At 44.7% G+C, this 25914-nt stretch overlaps 2 protein-coding genes and 1 long non-coding RNA gene across 7 annotated transcripts in view; 1 reads left to right on the top strand and 2 right to left on the bottom strand.

The window, feature by feature from the left end:
- Positions 1-16679, bottom strand: part of CAPSL (calcyphosine like) — a 27702-nt gene extending 11023 nt beyond the window's left edge. The window contains exon 1 of one of the 3 annotated variants that reach the window (XM_029941004.1): positions 16582-16679. The gene's annotated coding sequence lies outside the window, so the exon portion shown is untranslated. Of the gene's footprint in view, positions 1-13180; positions 13262-16581 lie in introns of those variants that run through there. The other 2 variants (XM_029941002.1, XM_029941006.1) reach the window with 2 other exon arrangements.
- The window catches only part of LOC115293221, an 18683-nt gene continuing 6144 nt past the window's right edge, over positions 13376-25914 (top strand). For both annotated transcript variants that reach the window (XR_003909427.1, XR_003909426.1), the window contains exons 1-2: positions 13376-13589; positions 19810-20024. This is a non-coding gene — a long non-coding RNA (uncharacterized LOC115293221). The remainder of the gene's footprint in view (positions 13590-19809; positions 20025-25914) is intronic.
- Positions 19683-25914, bottom strand: part of LOC115293219 (UDP-glucuronosyltransferase 3A1-like) — a 30083-nt gene continuing 23851 nt past the window's right edge. For both annotated transcript variants that reach the window (XM_029941001.1, XM_029941000.1), the window contains 3 exons: positions 22957-23188; positions 21304-21523; positions 19683-20181 (listed from right to left, as the gene is read on the bottom strand). In XM_029941001.1, the coding sequence (XP_029796861.1) occupies positions 19905-20181; positions 21304-21523; positions 22957-23188 (729 nt within the window). In that variant the 3' untranslated portion in view covers positions 19683-19904. The remainder of the gene's footprint in view (positions 20182-21303; positions 21524-22956; positions 23189-25914) is intronic.

Genomic DNA, 25914 nt, shown 5'->3' with positions numbered 1-25914 from the left:
CACCCCCACAGAGTGCTCCAGTCACTATCAGAAGTCCCTGTTTCTGTATAAAAACACCAACTCACTCCACACCAGCCCCCTTACGCATCCTGGCATCCTCGTCTGAGGCACCTCCTAGCCCTGACCAGATGCTGCTGGTGGCACTGGGCCCGCCCCGCCCAGCCTCCCTCCACCGGAGCAGGATAGACAGCACCCCCCTGCCCTCCTCATTCTTAAACGCACTTCAGGGTCTGCTTCTTCCGGACCTGGTGTCCTTCCTGCCTCTGCCCCTGGCTCAGTGCTACCTACCCAGTGGTCCCCAGCCACTCACCTCCCCATCCGCATTTCCACTACTCCCCTGCTTCTTTCACCCCACCCTACCCACCTGGTTTGCCACACCAGCCATGGCAGGCAGGAGGGGAATGGAGAGACACACAGACTACAAACCTGTGGTGGGAGAAAATGAGATCGGTCCAGCGTGTGTGAGATGGCAAGAGAAAGAACCCATGTGGCACCCTGTCTACACTCCTTCAAGATAAAATTAATAACATCAATCCTAACATTTATTCTGCTCCTGCTATGTGGTAAGCACGTGCCCAGTCCTCACCAAAACCCTAGGAGCTGAATTGAAAATAGAAAGTCAAACAAATACACGTATGTCATATTCACGGCAGCATTATTCACAATAGCCCAAAGTCAGAAACAACCCAAATGTCCATCCACAGACAAACAGACGAACGGAAGGTGGTTCAACTTGTCCACCAAATTTCAAGTGCACTACTTCCACGTGACCCCAGTTTTAGGATCAGAGTAACGGTGCATGATCGTGTGCTGTTTCCACACTGCTGCCTACTCCTCTTGTGTAATGAGTGTAAACTTGACAAATGTGAGAAGAATCTACTCACTCACTGATTCAACAGATATTTGCTGGGTGCATCGTGTTGGTCAGGTCTGCTAGGTGCCACAAACCCAGAGATGAACGAAGTTCTGTCCCGGTCCTAGGAAGCCCAGACTTCCCTGGTAGGTCGAGGGAAGGAGGTATACACGGATTATTATGGGATGGTGAGGAAAGTACAATATTAGTGCTTTAAACAAGAACCATGAGAATTGAGGAAGCGGCCTCAGATCTGGGCATCGCAGGGTGAAGAACAATTTGACAGGCAGACAGCGGGACAAAGCCAGTAATGAGAGGAGATACTGCATGTTCAAAGGCAAGAGAGGAAAACCATACAGCAGAATAGTATTCAGTCTTAAAGAGGAATGAGGTGCTGACACATGCTACAATGTGGGGGAATGTCAAAAACAGCACACTAAGTGAAAGAAGCCAGATATAAAATGTCACATAGCTGTAGGATTCCACTCAGACCAAATATCCAGAGTAGTCGAATGCGTGGAGACAGAACAGCGACTGGTCATGGCCAAGGACCGGGGGAAGTGACTGCTTAATAGATACGGGCTTAATGTTTTGGAGCTTGATACAGGTGGCAGTTGCACAACGTTATGAATGTACAGTATCGTTTTAAATGACTAATTTCATGTTATGCAAATCTTATCTCAATTAACAAGACCCTATGAGCTAGTTGCAGCTCTGATTTCTATTTCACAGATAAAGCAAGTAGGGCACAGTTAGTGTGACTCCAGGGAGGCCCTGCATGATGGCCCCGGCCCTGCCCCGACAGCAGAATGGGGAGCTAAGGCGTGGGCTGGGAAAGCAACTTGCCCCCATGTCTTGGCTCACACCCAAACATGGATCTTGTGACTTTCAAGCAGACCTCTTTCTACTTCACCACCTTTGTGAAATAATATAAAAGAATCTCAAAGCGCAGTTTGATGGCACCCACTCGTAGGAGAGCAAGGTAGAGTCCGGGGAGACACCCTGCCCGTCTATCCCCGGGGACCAACTGCTCACAGTGACCTTGCTGATGGTTACTTCTGGAGTCAAATTTGATATATTCAGGAAAAACAAAAACTTCGCTCCTGCCATGATACTTGAAACACCCACATTAACCATTCTCTTTCATCATTAGTGACACATTTCATGGACAAGCAGCTAATAGGCTTGGTGTGCTGTCTTTGGGGCACCAGCGCTGCAGAGGAAGGATTACTAGGAGAAGCAAGCCCTTGAGTAGCACAGAATCCTAAATTTTAGTACTGAAGTACCATACTCAAGCAGGGCAAGACACAAGGTTTGGTAAGAGCTGGGGGCTTTTGAAGAAGGAACGATCGCAGGGGGTCCTGGAGAAGAAAAGGGACACTCAGGAATTCTATGCAAACTTGGATGAAGGCTCCAGGAACCTGGGCCAGAGTCTGTCCCCAAACGTGTGTCACTGACGTCACAGCGGGGCACAAAGGGCGTCCCTGACTGCAGAAGACCCTCCCATGGTGACACCAGAGAAGACTCAGCCTTGCCAGGGCAAGACCAGAAAGAGGATCTCTCCCCTCCCGACGCACGTGGCCGCAGCGCCACCTGGTGTTCGCGCTGCGTCTGCGCACTTCCGTGGACCAGGTGTGCTGGGTCCATTTCACCACCAAATTTTGTGTAAGGGCTTAATTAAGAGTGGGGCACTGGGTTAGACTGGGGAAGAAAGACTAAGACACACGGCGCTTCCGGGAGTGGGAATTGACAAGGAGCAATCCACTACTCAGCCACAACGAATCAGAAGAGGGTGCTAACCCTGCCTTGCAGGAGGGTTTTCTGAAGACTTCTCAGAGGAGGTGATGTTTTAGCTTTCATTCTAAAGTAAAGAGTAGTCATCCAGGCTAAGGTCGTGTAGGGTGAAAGAAGGAAAGGCATTGGGCATTGGGCGTTTTCCGGGTGCCAAGACCAAAGCAAAAGAGAAAACAGTCTAATTACAGAAACACAAGTATTGTAGTATGACTGCCATAGTGTGGGTGGCTGGTGAGGAGAAGCACTGAGGCCAAAAGGAGGAAATGTGGACGGTGACGAGTTGGAGAAAGATGAAACTGGGCAGGGAAGCAAGCACCGGATTACAAAGAGCCTGGGACCCCGTGCTGGGCAGTTTGGATCCTGTGCTAAGCAACAGAAGATCACAAAAAGCGTCAGTGAGGGAGTGACAGTTTGCTTTGTCAGAGAGTCCTCTGGTTCAAGTGTGGACCGCGGATGGGAAGGTGGCACAGGCTGGGGACGACCAGGTGAGGGGTCATGCCGACTGGATAGAGGTATTGGCAGTGGGGACAGGGGAAAATAAAGAGATCTGAGATGGAGAGTACATGAATGTGCAGTTTGAAGGGGAGTCAGGCTCAGCAGTGGCAGCCAGAGCTCCTGCTTACAGTTCTCCACCCCACCCCACCCCCACCTGCTGGTGAGGAGGAACATGCACAGAGCAAGAAGACGTGGAGACCTGGAGATGTGGGGCACTGGCCGAGGGGAGCCACCAGCCGCAAAGCCAAAGGAGACTTTGCAGCAATGGTCACCAGGTCTTCTCACACGGTTGCTAATTAAGGCTCCTTCATCCCACTGTCCTGGTTCATAGCTGCCTGTCACTGCCAGAGCGCTCTTCTTGGATTTCAAGAATCATTGTGGGACAGGATATGGAAAGCGAAAAATGCGTGGAGGTCTGTCTCTTCATGATTCTCAGTGAAAGTCTTTGCTGAGTTCAGGTGCAGAGTTAAGCTGAACCATTGTGGGAAACCTCTCAAGCCCCAGGCTGTGGTCTTTGGTGCCCTCTAGTGGCAATAAGCTGACTTACAGCTCTCTGTGTGTGTGTCTGTATTTCTGTCTCTCTTTGGTGACAATAAACTGAATTACTTGTCTCTCTCACCTCTCTCTCACATGAGCCTACACCCCCAACAATCTGCAACACAGAGGGGGATCTTAAAACCAAAGAGACATCTCCAAGGATCATTTATCCAGACATTCATAAAGAGAAAGCACCAAGTCTTTCATGTCTTCTTTAATGCAAAAATCCAATGGAAATGTCTCACTCCACCCTCTAGAGAACATTACCCTCTCTGTTTTCTGTGACACTACACTTCCGGTTTTTATCTGTCAGGAAAAGGATAGTTGTATGAAGGAGTAGAGAAAGGTGAAGCAGGTTTAGTAAGCTTGGGTAAACTCTAGAGAGCAGAGATTTAGCCTGTAAGGGTTGGGACAGAATTAGGGAAACAGGAAGGCCTTGCAAACATGGTAGGGGGAGCACAGGGGAGGGAGGCGCATGCTGAGGAGGAGGAGCGGCAGCAGGCTGGCCTCGCCTGGTTGGCCAGGGATGTGCACCACGATGGTTTTGCCTGGACAGTCCTTCTTTGCGCCCTAGTGCTCAGGGTGCTGGGCAGGGGACAGCGTGTGCCTTGAGGAACCTGTCCTACTGAAGAAGTCACACAACCCAAGCCCCATGAGAACAGCAAATGCCCGCAAAGCCATCCAATCTTTCCAAAGACCTCTCCTGCCTCTTGATGCCATCAAGCCTATTTTCCCCACAGCCCCCCAGGCCACATTGTGAGTTTTGCCGTAAAGACATTTTTAGGAATTTCTGTAACCATTTCAGTAGCAAGGGACCCAGTGTTCTATAATAGCTCCTTGTGATTTTAGAGTCTTCTATTTAAAGAAAAGAGTGAGGCAACGTAAAGAGTAGGTAGCTGCTACTAATACTTTAGGGTTCCAAGCTCATTCTTAAGAGGTGGAAGTCATACTTACCTTCTCTACAGCTCACATCCAAGCCAAGCCTTTCCCCATCTGCCAGCTCAGATTTGACTCTGTACTTAACATGCCCATGGGGATGGAGGACACGCAGCGGATTTTCCCTTTCTCTACTTGGGAACAGGATGTAAGACTGAAATTTTGATTTTAACCAAACGCACCTTTTAATACTTGAAATGTCATCCAGGGATGGAGTGAGACATACAACAGGTCGTGGTTGAAGGTAATGGTTGGGAAAAATTAAACTATCTCTACTGACTCCCGTCCGTTTAATAAATTAATTGTTGCTGTGTGGTAGATGCCAAAAACCCATGGTTCCTCAAGAGGTTTCCCCATAGAAAATGCTCCTCTGGAATCAGTATTAGATCCCAGGGCTCAGAGCAGCATAGCAGGTGGCTAGCATGTGCCTCCTCTGAGACTGAAATGAAAGACTCGGACGATTTGAAGAAAGACATAGTTTCTGCAGAATACTGGGACCCACCCCCTCCAGGTATAATCACAGGTGCGCGTCGGTGTCATTGACATCCTGAGATGCCCTTCATCGAACCCACCTGAGCTCAATCCAACTAAACGGACCCTGAAGCCCCCCAGCTATGCAAGGGGCGGTGCTAATTCTGCAGGTGAAATAGAGCTGTCGTTTCAGGCAGGAATGATTTCACCCACGCCATCCACCCACCTCCTGACTCCAAGGGGCATTTGACAATGTTTGGAGACGTTTTTGGTTGTCATAACGGGGTGAGGGGTGCTGCTGGCATCTCATGAGTAGAGGCCAGAGATGCTGCTAAATATCCCACAATGCACAGGACAGCCCTTGACAACCAAGGATTCTCTAGTCCAGAGTACCTGTAGTACTGAGGCTGAGCAGCCCAGCTGTAGAGAAAGAACTGGGAGCATCAAGGACAACGAGAGCCCCAGAGGTGCTGTTGGAAAAAAAAAATGTCCACACCCCACCCCAAACACAGGAAGCTTGAATCTCTAGGCGTGAGTGCTGGTTTCTGTGTTTTACTGTTTCCAGAGGTTTTTCATGTACATCAGAGTTTGACGACCTAAGTGACAAGAGCTATGAAGTCCGTCTGGTGGCAGGAGGGAGACCTTGAGGTGAGGGGCTGGAGGCAAGAGGGGACCCTGACATAGGATCCGATCCCGGCAGGAAGAGAAGTGGTAAGAACCACAATTGTAACCACTCTGGGGGCCACGCTGATGCCTCAGCTTTGGCTTTACACCCGTGAGCACAAGACCTCATGTGGTGGGTTCGACCAAACATTGCTGCCCGATTCCAGGAGTCGTCAGAGACCCGGGTCACTGGGCGGAGAAAGTGCCACGCGTCAGGGGCAGAGTTGGGGCTGACAGCCAGGCGTGTACGACCCAAGTCTCTGCTGTCACAGCCAGGTCTTCGTGCTCATGAGCTGCTTTGGGAATTCAGAGAAGGCCCATGAAATGAGAAGGAAAGCAAAAGCTTGCAGCGGCAGGAAGGGTTTCACTGCCGAGGAGGGAATGGGACAGCCGTGCTGGACAGACAGGCCACACATGGACCCCGGATGTGACCCCTCCCTCCTGCCCTAGGGTCTTTGCTCAGTTAGTAGAGAGACATGCAAGGTGGGGTTTTTTTTTTTTTTCCCTGAAATCTACATGCAAAGCTACTGTGCTGATCGTCTTCCATTATATTTACTCTTTTCCCACAGATTATGTGTATGATTATTCCACAACATACGAATATGTTGGGGCTTTGTTTGCATTGCCAACTTCCCTATAGATTTAAAGTATGATGGTATGGAAAATCTATGCTTCAGTGACATGGGCACACTGTGGAAATAAGACGACGCTGAAGCCTGGCATCTTATCAGATTCTCTCCGCCAAAATACATTTTCTCAAGATGCTTAAAATTCATGCTTTAGCTGTTGTCAGTAAGCCGGTTTCTCTAGGGCCCACCTCTGCTAAACCATAGTCTTTTCTTCTTTCTGCTGATCTTTGGGGTGTGATTTAAGTCCTCATTTTAATGTTTATGATATGATGCAATTTGAGAATAATGTATGAATATCAGTGTTGTAAAGTGTCTACTTCATACATCTTCTTGAAATTTCGTTTTATTAATTCAACCAGGGCTGAGAATCACGTAGGTGTCTAGGGTGCAGTGGTTTTTTTCTTAATTTTTAATGTTTATTTGGGGGGGTGAGTTTTGTGCAAGTGGGGGGAGGGGCAGAGAGAAAGGGAGACACAGAATCTGAAGCAGGCTTCAGGCTCTGAGATGTCAGCACAGATCCTGATGCAGGGCTCAAACCCACAAACCGTGAAATCATGACCTGAGCTGAAGTCAGATGCCCAACCAACTGAGCCACCCGGACTCCCCAAGACATGCCACTTTCTTATCAATTCTTACAGTAAGTTGTATATTTTTGGTGTTTTTTTAAATGTTCATTTATTTTTGAGAGAGAGAAAGAGAGAAAGCATGAGTGGGGAAGAGTCAGAGAGAGGGAGACACAGAATCTGAAGCAGCTCCAGGCTCTGAGCTGCCAGCACAGAGCCCAACGAGGGGCTTGAGCTCACAATCCATGAGATCATGACCTGAGCCAAAGCAGGACACCTGCTGAGCTACCCAGGGGCTCCAAGGGTGCAATGTTCAAGGAACCTTCTGTCTTAGGAACGTGCCAATGTCAACCTTGTTCTTGCCTGAGGCTCAGAGTGGGTGCCTCCTTAAATATTGTTCCCTAGGAGCCCACTTTGCCTCACCCTAGTCATGGTCTTAAAGTCAACTTATATTTATTGAACACCTATTATGTGCCACACAACACTAATGAATGAGACAGCCAAGGTCCCTTACAGGAGCTTACATTCCTCAGGGTAGTTTTAACTTTGTTGGATTTGAACTACAGCAGATTTTTCCAGACATTCTCAATTGGCTTTTCAAAGGTCGGTCCAGTTTCCTTTCTCTGCTACATTCCACTCTCATTTGGGTGGCCACGGAAATGAGTTCTGGCCAGATGCTCAGCTGAAAAGTACTGAGGACTCTGGGAGAACTCTTCCGTCTCCTTGGCCTCTTCCTGTCTTGAACGAGAATGCACTGTCCGGAGATGTGGCAGCCTTTGTGTGATCACAAGGGTAAAACCAAGGGAATCACAGAGATACCAACTTAGACCTTCCTATCACTGTGCTGGGGAACCAGTGTCAGCAATTGCCTAACTCCACACTCCTGGCTTGTGGGGCACATATGTCCCTGTTTGCTTACTACACCATTGGTCAAGTTCTCTGTTACTTACAGCCAAAAGTATTACTAACTGATACAATTAGCAAAATCTTATTCCTACATTCTTGGGTTGACCCTAGATATTGACCTTTACCTAAGAAAAATAACTAACAATCCAGTGTGAGGAGGGACTCAGCTCCCCCTGAGAAGTGGGAGGAGAGACCAAGGAACTCCATTCATTATAACCTGTCCTTTCAGCTGAATTTTTTAAGTAGGCTCTACAATCCAGCATTGGACCCAACATGGAGCCTATCACAGGGCTTGAACTCATGACCTTCAGATCAAGACCTGAGCTGAGATCATATGTCAGATGCTTAACCAATTGAGCCACCCAGGTGCCCCTCTCAGTAGAATTTTATCAGCATTTGGCAACCTCTGCAGCATTTTTGGCCATGAAGAGAGTGAGAAATACTGTTTAGTGTGATTATTCAAGGACCCATGTAACGAACACAATGTGATACCAAGTTTCATAAAGCACAAAGGCCCCACAGTTAGAAGATCCTTATAATGAGCACCCCCTGGGAATCTCTGGAACCAGGAGCTGATTAATGACACTCTCCTTGCTGTCTCCTTCTCCTCTTGCTGTGCTTTGAGTCTCTGGGGTTTTTACCGGGAAGTTACTTGCAATCTATTCTGGCCATGCAGCTTGTCACATGAACGATCTTAAAGAAGCAGACTAAAAAATGATCTAAGCTACACAAAAGCAAGCAAAGATTTGGCTGGATTCATGTACAAAATGAAAAAAAAGAAAAATAATTTTTCCCCCAAACTCCCTGGCTTTAGTTACTATGCTCTTAGAACCAACTTCCCAATACCTCACTTCAAAGTCACTGCAAGGACAAACCTGAACTGTGTATCCTTCGCTGCTATTAGATGGGAGTAAAGGGAATAAAGGTCTGAATACCACTTGTACTTTTGCAACATTAGAAAACAAAATCACTGGGGCACCTGGGTGGCTCAATTGGTTAAGTGTCTGACTTCGGCTCAGGTCATGATCTCACAGTCCGTGAGTTCAAGCCCCACGTCCCACATCAGGCTCTGTGCTGACAGCTCAGAGTCTGGAGCCTCCTTTGGATTTTGTATCTCCCTCTCTCTCTGGCCCTTCCTTGTTCGCGCTCTGTCTCAATCTCTCAAAAAATAAATAAACATTAAAAAAAATTTAAATCACTTACTTACTATTTTATGGTCACTTAAAATGCTTCCTTTGGAGTCATTTGTCTATTTAATGTTTATTTTATAGCCACTTAGAAATCCAGCCAATTATTTGCATCTTGCAGGTTCTTAACTGATACTTCCAGAAAACCAAGAAGTGTTGATGGATAGAAATCCAATCTCAGAGTGTTAACATCAGTGTAGATTGGCATGTCAGACAGGAATTGTCTCTAGATAAATACTCATGAAAAACAGGTAATTGTCTCTGAAAATGATAGAGGCTCATTTTCCTCTGGTGTAAAGGAAGTCCGGAAGCCTTTCAAAGAGTGGAAGTCCCAAGGAACTGCTATCTTTCTAACCTTAGCATTGTTATTATCCTCAAAGTTGCCTGAAGTTACAAAATTACCATAGCTGCTCCCACCAGGCCATCCATGCCCCAGGGAGCAGAAAAGAGCAGAGGGCAAGAAGAATGCACTTCCCAGCTGAGTTATCCCCCTTTAATGGATCCCACAAGACTCCACCCAACTCCTTCCACTTAAATCTCATTGACCGTTCCTGCAAAGGAGGCTGGTGCTGTGATCCGAAAGTTTCCGTCCTTCCAAAATTTATAGCTTGAAATCCTAATTTCTGGTATTAGGAAGTGGGAACTTCTGGAAGTACTTAAATCATGAGGGTAGAGCCTTCATGAGGGGGATTAGTGGCTTATAAAAGAGGCTCCAGAGAGGTCCCTTGACCCTTCTACTACCTGAGGACTCAGCATGAAGGTGCTGGCTCTCCACCAGGAAGAGGGCACCACCAGGCTGGTGCTTTGACCCTGGATTTCCCAGCCTGTGGAGTTGTGAGAATAAATTTTCATTTTTATATGCTGCAGCCTGTGGTGTTTTGCTATAGCAGCACAAACAGACTAAGACCATTGAGAAATATAATTTCTGGCTGGGTACATTGCTATCTTTCAGGTTGTGTTTATAAAGAAGAGGAAATGATAGGGAAAAATCTGTTATAAGATACCTAACAGAATTGAGAGGGAAATTTCAGTCTCTAACCAAAGACTCCTTTCCCAGTTTTCTCCCCAACCCCCTTGCAGTGGGAACAGGCTATAAATTGTCACCTCTGCTGATGCTCTGGGCTCAGACCTCTGGAGAGTGATCTCCTCTGAGCCCACCAGGGTAAAATAAACCTCCTCCCTTCCAAGATTATCGAGTGCCACTTGGTGCTTCTGCCAGGGGATCCAGACCAGATTCCATAACATTTGGTTCCCAGACCTGGAAACCCAACTGCACTGGCACGTTGTTGCCACCAGTTTGGGAAAATGGTGAGGCAGTGACAGAATGAGGAATTGCAAAGGAGAAGGCGTGCCCTGACTAAATTTCAGCAGTCTCCAGCTCGGTCCCCTCTGGCCAGCCCTACTCTGCCATTCCCTCTGGATTCAAGGAGACGTGGCAAGTGAGGACCTGGAACCGACATCAGAAACTGGTAAGGCCTGGGCCCTAAATCTGTCCTGCTTGCCCACCCATAGTGGTGGAAGGGGAAGCTGATCACTCCCTGGAGACCCCAGTGGTCTCATCCATAGAAATTCTGTGGGACAGAATGTAATAAACTCTAATGTGTACGTGCCTGCTGAGTTTGATTCTGTGGCTTTACAGTGGGCACCCTTAAGGTCCCCAAAAGCCTACTGAGTCTGAATGGGCCCATCTGTGACTCCATGGTGAATGGCATACAGTCTATAGCGGCATCGGAATAGTTTCTGATCATAAGTCACAAAGCTGAGACTGCTACGGCTAAGCATCACCTAAGTTCCTTTGGTACACAGCCAGATGGGCATCTGACTGGTCTCCTCATTAGGGGAGAAACCCCTACCCCTTTTTCTGTCTTTGCAACACCACCTTATGGGAATATTATGGGGTTGAAACTGTGCAAAGAAAGGGTTTTGGGGAAACTATGAAATTATGTGAATTAGAATGGCCCACTTTTGGTGTACAATGGCACTCAGAAGGAACCTTAGGTGTCCCAACCATCTGCCTCACCTGGCATGTTGTCACCAGAGACCCAGATTACCCTGATCAGTTCCTGTACTGACGCCTGGTAAGAGATGGCCCAAACCCTTCCCCCTTGGGTACGATTTACCTGGAACAAACAGGGAAAGGCTTAGTTGCTTCAACAAAGGGGCCCAAGGAAGGTCACCAGAAGTCCTGACCTCCACAAATTGTCGCCGGTGATCCAGAGAAAGAACCAACCTTGCCCCCACCAGATGAGCCCCCTGATTCCTCCTACTCAGCCACATTCAGTCTCCCTAGCACCTCCAAACTCCCCGGTGCCAGCAGCCAGAGTGTGCCCTTGGCCAGGCTCAGGCACTCTCCAGATGCTGGTCCACAGCTGCTGGTACTAAGAGGCTCTCCTCCAGGGGACCGGGCAGGGGCTATGAGGCCCTTGAATAGCCCCAGCAACAAGGGGAATCCCCCAGGGGTTATTATGAGAGGCTATGCGAGGCTTACACACCATTTGATCCCAAGGCACAAGAGAGCCATGACAAAAGGACAGGAAAGGTCCAGCCACCAAAAGGGGGGAGGCCCAGAACCTCCTTAGCAAGGGGTCCGTGAGCCTACTGCAAGGACAAAGAACATTAAAATAATAAATGTCCCAACTTGGGAAAGTCCCAGAAACACAGCTGATATGCACGAGAATCCTGCAAAAAAGACTCCATAGGCCTAGCAGGAACAGATTCAGATTGAAAGGGACCAGGCTCACTTCGTCCTGGCCCCCATGAGCCCACAGTCAAAATAAAAATAGGAAGACCAATTATGACTTTTATGTGAACTCAGGGCCACACAGTGTGGCATGAGTTCCTTTCCCTATCTGAGTGCCCTATCCCTCTCCTTAGCCCTGATATGCTCTCAAAGATGGGGTCCCAAATAACCTTTGAGCCAATGGGACACACCGGCCCCCAGTTGGATCCAAATGGAGGCTATTCTGTGCCCAGGCTCAACCAAAGGGCCCACTTGAATTCAGAACTGCCTTCCCCACTTTGTGGGCCAAGGACAAACCCCCTGGACTTGCCCACAGCCAGGGCCCCATCATTGTAGACTTAATCCCAAGGGCTCAACTGCAGAGATGGTGGCAATATCGCCTCCCACAAGAGGCAAAGGCAGGCATCCAAAAAACGCAGGCATTCTGGTTGAATGCAAATCACCCTGGAATTCCCCGCTGTTGCCAGTTAAGAAGCCAGGAGGAGGGTACCGACCAGTTTAAGCCTTGTACCTGGTGGTCCTGAACCTGTACCCCCTCCTCAGACAGATTCCAGGCTCTGCCAGCTGGTTTACCTGCCTAGACATAAAGGATGCCTTCTTCTGCCTCTGCTTGGCCCCCCAGAGCCAACTCTTGTTTGCCTTTGAATGGACCGCACCAGCCACAGGGCATCAGATATAACTGACTTAGAAGCCCTCCCACAGGGGCTTAAGAACTCACCTACCCTCTTTGGGGAGGTGCTGGCTGGAGACCTCACTGGCTTTCCAAGGGAGACAACCTGCTGCACCCTTCTCCAGTATGCGGATGACCTGCTCCCTGCCAGCAATACCCAGGAGAATTGTACAGAGGGCACAAGGGCTCTCCTCCAACTCCTGTCAGACTCAAGGTATCGGGTGTCATGGGAAAATGCACAAATATGCCAACAGTAAGTCTGATACTTAGGCCTCCTCCTCACACAAGGAAAGAATACTAGGGCCAAATTGAGAACTCCCTGTCTGGACAGAGGAGGCTGAAGCCGCCTTCCTAGAGATAAAGACCACTTTCGGCACCAGCCCGTGGCCTGCCAAATACAGAAAAGCCTTTTCATTTCTTTGAGTATGAGAAGGAAAAGGTCGCCCTTGGGGTTCTCACACAGACCATTGGTCCTTGGCAATGGCTAGTAGAAGATGGTGGACCCAGTGGCAGCAGCGTGGTCACCATGCCTTAGGGCACTAGTAGCCACAGTTCTGCTCATTAAAGAGCCAGATAAACTCACCCTGGGACAAGAACTAAACGTCAAGTTCCCTCCTGCTGTAGTGTCTCTCATGCCTCTCCAACTCTCAGCTAGCACAATACCAGGGGCTCCTCTGCGAGAATCTAGGGGTCACTCTTAAAACAGTATGGACGCTGAAACTTGTAACTTTCCTACCTTCTGTGGAAGGGAAAATGGGTCATGACTGTTCTGAGGTGGCTGATAGAGTATTTGCAAGCTGCCCGTATCTGCGCGACCAGGCCCTACAGAACCCAGACCTCACCTTGCTCAGTGATGTTAGCAGTTTCATCACAGAGGCGTTCAAAAGGCAGGTTATGCAGTGACATGCCTTAATCTGAGCCCTCACCATTAGCAAGGACAAGCAAGTCGAGGGACTCCCGGTACACCTTTGCTACACATACATGGGGCAATCTACAAAGAGGAAATACTAAAGCTCCTCGAGGCTGTCTGGCTTCCAAATGAAGTTACAGTTCTACATTGCAAGGGACACCAGAAGGGAGACAACCCTACAGCGTGAGGAAGTCGTCTAGCAGACAAAGCAACCAAGATAGCAGCTAATAAGGAGGTAGACATAGCTCCCTCCCTTATCTGTGCCATGACCCCCACCATTCCTAGAAGAAATTGTCCCCTGGTTCGGCTTACCAGTCACAACCTACAGAGAGAACAAGCCCAAGTTCCTGGCGGACTGCTTACAGGCCTCAAAGCCCAGGGAAAGTGGAGCGGATGAATAGCGCCCTCAAGGGAACCTTAGCCACGTTCCGTCAAGAATCAGACCTCCCGTGGCCAGGCCTGCTGCCCCTGGCCCTCCTGCATGTCCACCAGCTTCTGGATCCATTTCCTCCCCTTTCCATCCTAGACACTTCAGCATATCATTCTGACCACTTCTTACCAGAGCCTCTGTCCTCAACACTTATGAGCCTCCTACCCTCCCTTAGAATGCCTAACTTGGCTTGATTTCTCCATGAGCCATCTCTTTAAAGGCGGGCTGTGAAGTGCAACTGAACCAACACATAGACCAAGATGGACAGATGCCGCTGCACATTTATTCTTTAATCATACCTGGGCCTTCCGAAACAGTCAGTTTTACTTTTATATGACATTGGTTAGATTCCTCTTTCAATCTTTTCAACCTATGCCACTCTCCTCCACTCCTTGCCTTGAAAATCACAATACAACAGAGATTAATTCACTGACATCACCTCCTCCAAGTCTACAAAGGTATTTATCTCTGAAACCATTCTGATTTTGTGCTCCTTCCTCCAGAGGAAGTTTGGAATTGCCTTCCACTTAAGGATAATCTCCACTTACAACATCAATTTCAGTCCCTCTTCAACCCTCCACTGTGCCCCTTTCCTCCATTCCACCAGCTCCTCTTTTTAGTTAATGAATCTACAGTGGTCCCTCCATCTGAGATGGCTTCTGGTTATCTCCCTTCACAGACCAACTACCTGAAAGAGTCTCTAGTTTTTCCACTTTCTCATGTTCTGTTCATACTTCAGTCCACAGTACTCTGGTCTCCACTGTTCCTCCACTGAACACTCTCTCAGGAAGTGCTGCCAACCTGATGGCCAACTTCAACAGTCACTTCTAGTTTCTATTTCACCTTGCCCAACAGTTGGCTCTATTGACCATTCTTCCTCTTCAAAACTTTTTTCTCAATGTCTATGAATCTACTTTTCTCTGTCTCCCTTCCTCTGGATTCTGACCTATTTTGCTTCTCACTTGTCTTCTGCCTGTTTTTTTAAATGCTACTGTTTCCCAGGATTTGGTTATTTCCCCTCATCATGCTCTCACATCATCGCATGGCTGTGTCTTAGCCACATCCACTGACGGAATGGCAGCCAAATCTTTTTTCCAACTCATGCACTGTGCCAGCTTCAGAATCACATTTCAAATTTCTCACAAAACATGCATACTTCAATGACCTACAGACAGCTCAAGTTTAATGTTCCAGAGCCAAATTCATTATCTTTTCCCCCTTATTCCTTGCTTCAGGAAGTTACAACACCATTTCCACAGGTCATTCACGGAACATTACCCTACATTCCATCTTATCCTCCACATCGAATCAGTCATCAAGTACTATAGGATTTCACCATCTTGACACCCCTTGCACCTCTGTTCTCTCAATCCAGGACGTCGTCATTTCCCGTTTTCACTACTGCAATTGTCTCTTAGCGGGTCCTTTATATCCAGTCTTCTCCCCCCTCCAGCCATCCTCCAGATGACTGTCAAAGCAATCTTTACAAAATGGAAATGTGAACTTCCCGCTCTAATAAAAAACCATTTGGTGGCTCCCCAGTGTGTGTTCAGGTAAAGAGCAAACATCTTAGCACTTGAGTTACACTTTGGCCCTCTCTCTCCAGTCTTGTTTCTAGTAATTCTCCACTGCTTTAAAATTTACTCTCATTTATACTCACTCACATTCCCCAAACACACTATGGTATTCTGTCTCTGTGCCTTTGTACATGCAGTCCCTCATTAAAGAACACCCTCTCTCACTTGGCCTAGAGAAGTCCTGTTCTTCCCTGTGAAATCACTATGGTGAGGCCTCACATAACTACCCTCACCAGAGCGACACAGCTTTGCATCATCTGTGCAAAACCCGAAGAGCACCCATGTTGAACCCTGATGTAACTCCGCTTTAAGAACTGCCTATCTCACTTACTATACCATAAAGTCCTTAAGGACAAAGGTTGTAAACTTTGTGTCTTTTGTCTTCATATCATCAGCACCTAGGACAATGCTACTAGATTGCTATTCGGAATTGATCACTGCTTTTGCTATTAGACTATTGCTATTTGAACATAAATGAATGTCCATGACTTAAATCTCAATATTTAAAATGCACAGTCAAAAAATAAAGACATTTCTGTAGTTATAAGACTTTGAGGGGGGAAAAAACCAAGAGCTCTAAAAACAAGAAACAATTTCATCTACTTAGTATGGTTTGACTATACCCCAGACTGAAGTGAAGATATTGTTACTTACTCAGGCCCTTCTCAATTTTGTGATAAATCAAATCCACTTACAAATTATGGCAAGCTGTGCCAACCCACTTTAATATGAATTCTGTTTCTTATCTGAGTTTATATGGTCAGTTCGGCAAGATATGGCAGGAAAAGCACATCTGTGAATGTCACTAAAACCAAGGTCTAAATCAAAGCTCAATCTTTTAATTGCATATAACTTGGAGATATTTAATCTTCTTGAATTTTTCAATGATCCTACAAGATAACTGAAGCAATTCATCCAAACACTTCACCCATAGGTATCTAGTACATAGTGACTGCTCAGTGATGTTTATTTCTATTCCCTTTAACGAATAAAAATTTTTTTTACATTTTTACCTGAGCACCTCTTCACAAAGATGACAAAAGCCTCTCCCAGAACCAAGCTATTTCCTCCCTAGATTGACAACCAAAAATTATCACCAACTGTTCGTTTTCTCTTTAGAAAGTAACACCTTCCCTATTCTCCCGGTTTATCTTTCCCTGTTTAGCTAAATCTAAACAAAGGGATCAAGTCAACATAATAGTTCAAAAATAGTGATTTACCTTAAATGCTAACCTGCTGCCACCAGTTGCTGGGATCTGAAACTAGGGACGCTCTCTCCTGCTCCCCTGGGAGAGCTCTGTCCCTCCATCCACTTTCTTCCCAGTCCCCTCCTCTCCTCTGACTTGCCGGCCGCCCCCTTCAGGCTGATTGCACAGTTTGGAGTCACTGAAGCAGATTCACAGCCTGAGTGGCTCAGCTCACTGTCAATCGCTACCCTGGCTCTGCCTTTTCTCAAGTTTACACTTCTGTAGCCTAGGAAATCCAGTGGCTGTGAAAGCCCAGGTTGTTTGTCTTCTGAGGGAAGCCAGCAGGAAGTGCAGCTGGCAATTGTTTGGTTTGGAGGAAGCCATCAAAACTTGCCGCATATGTTGTATAAGATAATGTTTAACATATCGTCTTATTTGTTAGGCAACCCCCTCCTGCTCTTCTGTTGTCTCTGAATAGCTTACTGCTAGGGCGTCTCATTTATCTATCCAGGGAGATTTAAAACCTCAGCACACAGGAGGAGCCATAGGTATAATTGTAAGTAATTCAGAGCCCTCTCTCCTTCTCCACATCCTCACACTGATAGGATATGATTCCCTATTGTTTCCATCCTTGGTGTCTTTTTTCTCCTTTCTTCTCTTCTCTTCTCTTTTTACACTTGTTCCTTAGCAATGAGTTTGCCAGATAAGAGCAGTCTAGTGCCCTGTCTAGAAAACAGCACCTAACTCATGCTGTCCTTCAAGACACCCCACCTTGCCTCATCATTTCCATCCCTTCTCTTGCTTCCATCACGAAGTAGTACAAAGAAACTAGGACACGTGTTCCATGTTCTGTCTGCATTGTACATTAACCTGTATTCTTAGGCAAGTGTGGTCATTGATACCCTGGTTCATCTCTGCATCTTCCAAATTGCTCAGCATGGTGCCTTGTACAGACATAAAATCAGTCCATGTTGGCTGAATCACATTGCTGAATTAGATAAAATGCATTTATATTAAGGCCTTTCAAAATATGAAATCTGCTTTTTAGAAATAGCTAGTTCCTTGACTAGGTAAAAGTTTAAGACAAATATTCCATTTATCTCCTTTTCATGGTTAATTTGTTAACAAATAAACATCTCACTAAGCCTGCCATCAGGATGTGATAAACCAAATAACGGAAGATTGACCTGGGGGAAAACCACATCTGTAGAACGTTTAGTGTAGCTAGGCACACAAAGAATCAATATGTGATCATGGTTGGTGGTAATGGTAGGAACACAGAAGTGGAAGATAATGAAAGGAAACAAATGACAGATTGAACTTCATTTCAACATCTTAAAACATATCTCTAAATATATGCATTTTATATATAGATACTTAATGTGTGTCATGTTCCATGCACACTAAAGATCAACAAATCAAATATTTTGCCTGTGCTTATCATTTTTCATGTGTTTTTTTATAATTATGGAGAGACTCCAGGTCCCACTCAAAAAATAAACTTGGATTATGTCTCAGTATGTGAACCTGATCCCTTAGTCTATTTACCGTAAGTCCTCTGTTCTCCAGGAAGTAACTTAAATTCTTATACACACATATCTCCTATTTCATCAAAACTGTACTAGCTCTACTATTTTAGAAATTATTAAGATGTGTATATATTTCCAATAATACTCAAATGCAACAATAATTCATAAATATTACATTTTAAGGTACATAATAGAAAGACACTTTAAAACATGTCTCACACATAAAGTTTTCCAATCAACTGTAAAGTATAATTTGTGTAGACAAACTACAGAAATTGCAGAGTGATTTTCCTATATGGCTACACTGTTTCACATTCCCCTCAGCAATGGAATGGGTATGAGTTCCAGTAGCTCTGTCTTCTTATTCACTATTGATATGATCAGCTCTTTTCATTCTAACAAGTCAAGTAAATGTGCTGTGGTTTTATTTTGCATTTCTTTAATGCTTGTGTCAAGTAATTGTTCATGTGATTACTGGCCATTTGCATATCTTCTTTTGTCAAGTGTCTGCTCAAACTTCTTTGTACATGTTTGTACTGGCTATAAGATTTGTTTGGATATTTTAGATACAAGTTCTGATAATGCAAAAACAAATATGGGCATACAACCATTTGAAAGTAAAATATATTATAAAAGAAACCTACCAGAGAGGGAGCCTGGTGTCTAGTAAAGGATCTAAGAGTCAAAAAGGAGTGAGAGCTACAGACAATAGGATGGAGCCACCACACCAACCCTTATCAAAGAAACAAACAGCAGAAAAAGAAAAACCTTGGTGTTTAAGATACACTTTTCCTGGAATATGCTGCTAGGAACTGAATGTAATTCCTATATATCAAGGGTTAGTTTCTATTTCTGCCACATCAGGGTGGCAGAATGATGTTTCCTAAATCAGCAAAGTCCAGAGAACTGCTATAGTCACTGCCTCATGCAGAAGTCTGGGATCTAACTCAAGGTCACCATGACTACATTTTTAAGAGTGGAAACTTAAATAGCAAATTGTGAAAAAAAAAACCACAGCATCAGCTGTGGCCCAAACACAGGTTCCAGGCCTGACTAGCAAAGGACGTGCTCTTTGCAGGAGGGGACTCAGCAAAGAGAGCACAGGTGGAGTCCCGGGAGGGCCACCCCTGTCTAACTGCAGGACAGAGCCCAGGCTTCCTGAACTTGGAGGTGAGGTAAAAAGGAGATGCAAGGGAAGGACTCAGAATGGAAGAACTAGCCAATATCTTATGTCATGTCATAAAAAGTGAGGATGGAGAAAGGTCAGAGAGAATGAGAAGTGTCCAGACAGCAAAAATGCAGTGAGCAGGGCCGAAGGACAAGGGGCGTGAAGGAAGACGGGATATCTGCTGAAGTCTGGTCTGAGTGAGGAGTCCACTGATGAGGAGCAGGTCAGGAAGCTGAGATCAAATTCACAGACACAGAAAGGAGAGCAGAGGTTGCCAGGAGCTTCTGGGGTGGTGGTGGGGACAGCCATATGAGGATTTACTGTTTCTATAGCATGGAGTTTGAATTTGGGATGATGGAAAAGTTCTGGGATGAGTGGTAGTGGTGTTTGCACGATGATGTCCATGTGCTTATTGCCACTGACTGTACACTTAATGGTTAAAATGGCACATTTTATAGAATATATTGTTTACCACAACTTGAGAAAAAAATCTTAAGATTGCATCATAAGAATTTCTAAACAGAGGCGGTAAATGATGAGGAAATATTTGTGTTTCACCCTTAGGTGCCAATATGGGAGAGACACCAGGGCTGTTCTGTGCTGGGGAAAGCCTTCTAGAACCAATGGCTTCCCAAACACCCATCTAGGCTGCATCCCCATCAGGCCTTCTTCAGCTTGCTGGCCCCACACAGCCACCTGCCCATGATGCCCAGCAGCTTCCCACAGAGCCACAGAGTGCCCAGTGTAACCATCAGCAGGAACAAGATGACATCCAGCAGGTACTGCTCATACCATGGCTGCTGCAGGGCATGGGGCTTGAGGTGGGCCGCACCCCCTGTCTGGAGGATGTGGTCGACCCAACCCACCAGCCTCTGGGCAGGGGTCAGGGGGTGGGAGTGCCTGATGATGCTGGCAGCCACCGCTGCTGACTTGTACCTGTTGGGAGACAGAGAGGTGGGGCATTACTCCTGTGGCCTCAGAGGTGTTAGAGACCTTCTATCACACACACTCTTTCCTCCACATGCCAAGAAGACTCAGTTTCTAGGAAAAGTTGTTGGCCTGGCCTTGCCATAGTCTAGCTGGTCCCACTGAAAAGTTCAAACTGGTGCCTCCATGCAAAGTTCCATGCTCTGTGCTGAATGTGCTAAACTATAAAGGAGTGACCAAGTTTCAAGTAAAAAGTCTCTATTCAGGAGGCTTATGGTCTATAAAGCAAAAAGTATATATGAATATTTGGAATGTAACATACATTCAACTCAGGGTAGATGTCCTGGAAATCCTAATAAAATATTCAGTCTATCCTGGTTATCAGATCATTTTGCTGGATGGGAATTTACCTAAGACATCATGGGCCCTCTTACTGACTCACTTAACAGAAATCCACCCCAGCTTATTTTGTGGCAGGTGCTATGCTAGGCCCTGGGAACACGTAGGAAAGCAAGAGACACATTTGGCCATCGAGGGGAGCTTACTCTCTACTTTCTAGTGTGAGGGACACACATAAATTAAAATGAAAGAAAGGGGTTAGTTACTGATCCTGAGAAGTGCTAAGAAGGAAAAATGAATTATGATTGAAAAGGTTGAGAGAGAAGTGTATTTAGGAATGTCAGACAAAGACAACCTTTCTGAGGAGAGGACATTGGAGATGAGCCCAACTGTCATGAAGAAGCCAGTCCTAAGAGGAGAAGGAAGGATGTTCTAGGGAGCAGCACTGACAAAGTGCCTGAAGCAGGAAACAATTTGGCATATTAGAGGACAGAAAGGCAACCTCCTGCCTCAGTGTAATTCTGCTATAAGCAGTCTCAAAATATTAGACCTCTCAGAGACCCTGTGGAAATAGGTCAGAGTCTTCGCAAACGTTTTGGTAGAAAATTGTTCTCAGCATCTAACCTTAATGCCTACTCCTGCTCTCAGAGGAAACAAGTTAGCTATTAGTATCATACTAATATCATTCTGTGTCCTGGAAGTTTCATTTTTATTATAAAAAAGTGCCACTCAGAGCCCTTCACATTTCATATCTTCATATAGCCTAAATGACAAGTTCAGAGAGCTTCATACCTCTTGTCTTCTATGACTTCCTTCATTTTCAGAGCCAATGTCTCTGCCTTGATCTGCTTTAACTGGATAGAGACACCCAACTTCTTGGCTTCTACTCGGACTATGTTTTCTGGCTGGTCTCCAAGGATGGGAATCCCTACCATGGGCACACCATGTTGGATGGCCTCCATTACACTATTCATCCCACCATGGGTGACAAAAAGACGGATACGTGGGTGAGCTGTTGCAAATCAAGAACAGAGCAGAATATGTCAGGCCGAATTCTTTCAAAATACCAGTGAAAGCATCTGGGGAGAAGAAAATACCAAGGGATCTCAAGTTATGCTTGTAAAAATGGATTTACTAATTTACCTTGTGACACACTTGCGGGTGCATATTCCAAGATATCAGATTCTGGCCTTCTCTCTATACAGAAATTGCTCTAATTTAATCCATCTAAGAGTCAGAACCCACAGAAAACTGCAGAGAATAGTCTAAGCATGGCAAAATCCTCCTTCCATCTATCTATCCAACCATCCATCCATCACTCCTCTCTCCACCCTATTTCTATCTTGCTTCTCTTATTCCTATTTCTCTCTTGGTGTCTCTCTCTGTCTCTGTTTCTATTTGTCAGTCTCTAGGACTCACCCTCTATCCTTCACTGCCCATTATTTTCTTTTTTACTGAAGTAGTGACACTTGCATTGACATCATATCTCATGTGGAATTCATCAAACTTACACTGTGTGTGCTTTCTCTTCAATGTAATAAGAGATCCTCTAAAATAGGAAAGGATGGACCACATATATCACCATTTCCAGTTCCTATCTCCTCACCCCATCCTTCTTCAGAGAAAAATAAAACAAGTGTTGGTAATGAATAATTCATTTCAAACACTGCCTCTCCACAAGGATGTGTATCAGGATCTATTTGTGTTTCTTTGAAATTGGAATTCTTTTCCCTTCCCCATACCCTGCAAAATAGATGTGCAGAACCCTCTCTTTTAAGTTCCTACTATGTCTGTAACCCATAATCTTGGGGATGAGTCTCTGATGCAGTCAGTGATATGGTGCAGTCAGTGAGGGGGCACCAAAGAGTGGCAGAAGGACAAAGAAAACCGATTGGGATGTAAGGAGCTCTCTGTTACCAGAAAATTCATTGGACCAGGTTACCAGCTGAGACACTCAGTGAGAGGTTACTCAGCTTGACACTCAGATATTTTGGCATAATCTTCAGACATTGTCAACATAAATTTTTTGCAGCAAAGGAGGATGAACCAATATGTATGGGAGTGTGTTTCTATAATGGTAAAGGACCCATGGAGAATGGTGGCCATATGGCCCTTAGTATGTGTTCTCAGAATCCATAAACTGTTTTGTATTGTGTTTAGGGAGACTTGTTCAGTGCCAAATATGGTAAAGTTAAAATAATGATATAATAATATCCCCTTCTGAATGCAGGCAGGACTGGAATAGAAATAAAGAAGAAAATATGGCAGTTTTAGCATTTGGGAAGTATTACCTGGTTTCCCATAACTGTAGCTGGCTACTCCATCCCTGTCCTCGAAAGATTTTCTTTAGCTTCCAGCTGCCCCTTCTCATGCTAAGAGGGGTGACCAGTGGAGCCCTAAAATTACATAAGTGAAAAGGAAGAAGTAGATCTGGGCAGTCCTTACCCAAGAGGTCATTCTGAGGAAGCCAGTCGACGATTTTCACATTTGCTGCCAACTTGACATCTTTGGGCCACTTAGAAGCCTTACACATCCATATCACCCCTTGAGAGAGATGAGCAAAGGCACTGTTCATCTCCATGAGAACTTCCTGGGACTGATAGCTGTTCACAATGGAGCCCAAGGCCACAAGGACAAAACCAGAGTCCCCAAACTTGGCGATGAAATTCTCAAATTCCTGGAGAGAAGTAATAAAGGTAAGGAGGTGAACAAAGTTGTTCATTAAAGCCTAAACGGTCATGAAATGAAAGTCAGCTATTTACTGAATTCACTATCTGGTCAGGTCCTAGAGCTCACTGTCTTGAAACTGTTCTCATAGTCCCAGGGGCAGCTTGGAGTCCTCTGCACCGTATTTATATACCTTGTGTGTGGTGGCCTTGAATTCATTTTTCTGAGACCTCAAGACACATCATACCATATAAATACTTTCAATTCACAAATGGTTGTGAAGAGAACCTTAGGTATCCACCCACTGCCACAATAGGCCACACTGCAAAAGGCATTTAATGCATACTGTAGAACCAGCATCTAGATCCAGGACTTCCATGTTTCAGGACAAGGAAAGTTGAAGTGATGGGAACCTCTTTCTTCATTCAGAATATGGCCCAATGACCAGGGTCATCTTTATCCCTCATCCTTGTTCTGGGGTGATATGCTGATTTAGGAGTGTTCCAAGGCTAGACCAGAGGTGCTAGTGCCTGAGTGGGTACCAATTGCTGTCCTGGCTTATTAGGGGAATGTAGTCCTTCTGGAGGCTGAGGTAGACACTGGGAAAATACTTAGCATATGTCTTCTTCATATGCTTACTAGGGATCTTTCTATCTTCTTTGTTGAGGGTTCTGGTTAGGTGTTTGACCCATTTAAAATTTTTTAATTGATTGCTTTATTATTATTATTAAGTTTTAGGATTGCTTTGTATATTTTGTATATGTGAATGTGCATTTTGTTTGTATAAGTGTATATTCTAAATAATAGTCTTTATCAAATACATCTTTTGCAAATATTTACTCTTGGTTTGAGGCTCTTCTTTTAATTCCCTTCAGAGTGTCTTTCTCAGAACAGAAATTTTAATTTTAATTTACCCCATTTATCAACTATTTCTTAAAAAACATGCCATCGGTTTTGTTTTTTCTTTTCCATGTGTGTTTTTTTTTTTAATTTTAGTTAACATACTCTACAATATTGGTTTCAGGAGTAGAATTTAGTGATTCTTCACTTAAATACAGAAACTTAGGGCCAGAGATTATGGACAAAAAATACAATAAAACACCTAAAGCCTTAAGCAGAATCTGGGTGAGACTCTTTGGGAATTTAAGACATTAAAATTAACCAAGTATACAGAAGAATCATAGGTAAATAAAAACATACAAAAGTCCAGACAGGACAAATGCTCAAAAATATCTGGGAAAATTTAAACCTTCACTCATGGCTCTTTCAAAAACTCAAAACATGCCCCACTAATTAGTAAAGACCTTCCATGGCAGTCTGCAAACACTGGCAGAGGTCGTTGTTTTCCCAAATGTCCAATTTCTACAAAAGATCATAAGACATACCAAAAGAAAGGAAGAAGGAAGGAAAGGAAAGGAGGAGGGGAGGAAGGAAGGAAGGAAAGAAGGAAGGAAGGAAGGAAGGAAGGAAAGAAGGAAGGAAGGAAGGAAGGAAGGAAGGAAGGAAGGAAGAGAGAAAAAGAAAGACTGTCATTCAAAGCAAATAAATTGCCATAAACCACATCCAAAAAAGACAGAAATTGGATTTACTAAACATAGACTTAAAAAATTGACTAAATATTTTCAAAAAACCTAAAGGAAAATATGGACAGAGACCTAAAGAAAATCAGGAATACTATACATAAATAAAACTATAATATCAACAAAAATAGAATTTAATTTTAAAAAAGATCAAAAGAAATCTCAAGCTGAAAAACACAATAACTAAATTAAAAAACTCACTAGAATATTTCAACAGCAGACCCAAGCAAACAGAAGAAAGATCTATTTAACTTGAAGACAGAGTATTTAAAGTATCAAATCTGAGGAGAAAAATGGAGAAAGCATACAGAAAAGGGAGTAAAATCAAAGGGACTCATACGACCCCATCATGTGGATTAATATATTAATATCTTTAAAAATAATGACACACAAGACAATATTACATGTAGATTCAGTAAAACTTTGGACTGTGAATAACTTGTTCTGGTAGTGTCCTGCAAAACGAGCAAACATTTCTAACAAATTTTAACTTGATACATGAGCAATGTCTTGCAATACACGTAGTTCGTGGCGTCAAGCATCGCATGATCACAACTGAGCCAATGGTTCTTGAAATTCGCTTTGATGTACAAATGCTTCAGATTCCAAGCATGTTTCCTGAATGAATTCTGCTCACACATCAAAGTCCAACAGTATTACATGTCACACCATAGTATATGTAACAATTCTACAGACAAATAAAACCCTTCCAGAGGTAATAAACAATACTGAAAGCAGCAAGAAAAATCAGCTCACAAATATCAATATCAGTACTATATATTAACAATGGCTTCGCAGAATGAGTTTGGAAGTTTTCCTTCTATTTCTATTTTTTGGAATAGTTTGAGAAGAATGGCTATGAACTCTGCTTTAAATGTCTGGTAGAATTCCCCTGGGAAGCCATCTGGCCCTGGGCTCTTATTTGTTGGGAGATTTTTGATAACGGATTCGATTTCTTCACTCGTGATCGGTCTATTCATGCTTTCTATCTCTTCCCATTTGAATTTTGGCAGTGCATGTGCATTTAGGAATTTGTCCATTTCTTCTGTGTTTTCCAGTTTGTTGGCATATAATTTTTCATAGTAATCTCTGATGATTGCTTGTACTTCTAAGGGACTGGTTGTAATAGATCCTTTTTCATTCATGATTTTGTCTA

This window comes from Suricata suricatta, chromosome 6, assembly GCF_006229205.1.
Source record: "Suricata suricatta isolate VVHF042 chromosome 6, meerkat_22Aug2017_6uvM2_HiC, whole genome shotgun sequence".
Lineage (NCBI taxonomy): Eukaryota > Metazoa > Chordata > Mammalia > Carnivora > Herpestidae > Suricata > Suricata suricatta.
This window is presented reverse-complemented; position numbering and strand designations above follow the sequence as displayed.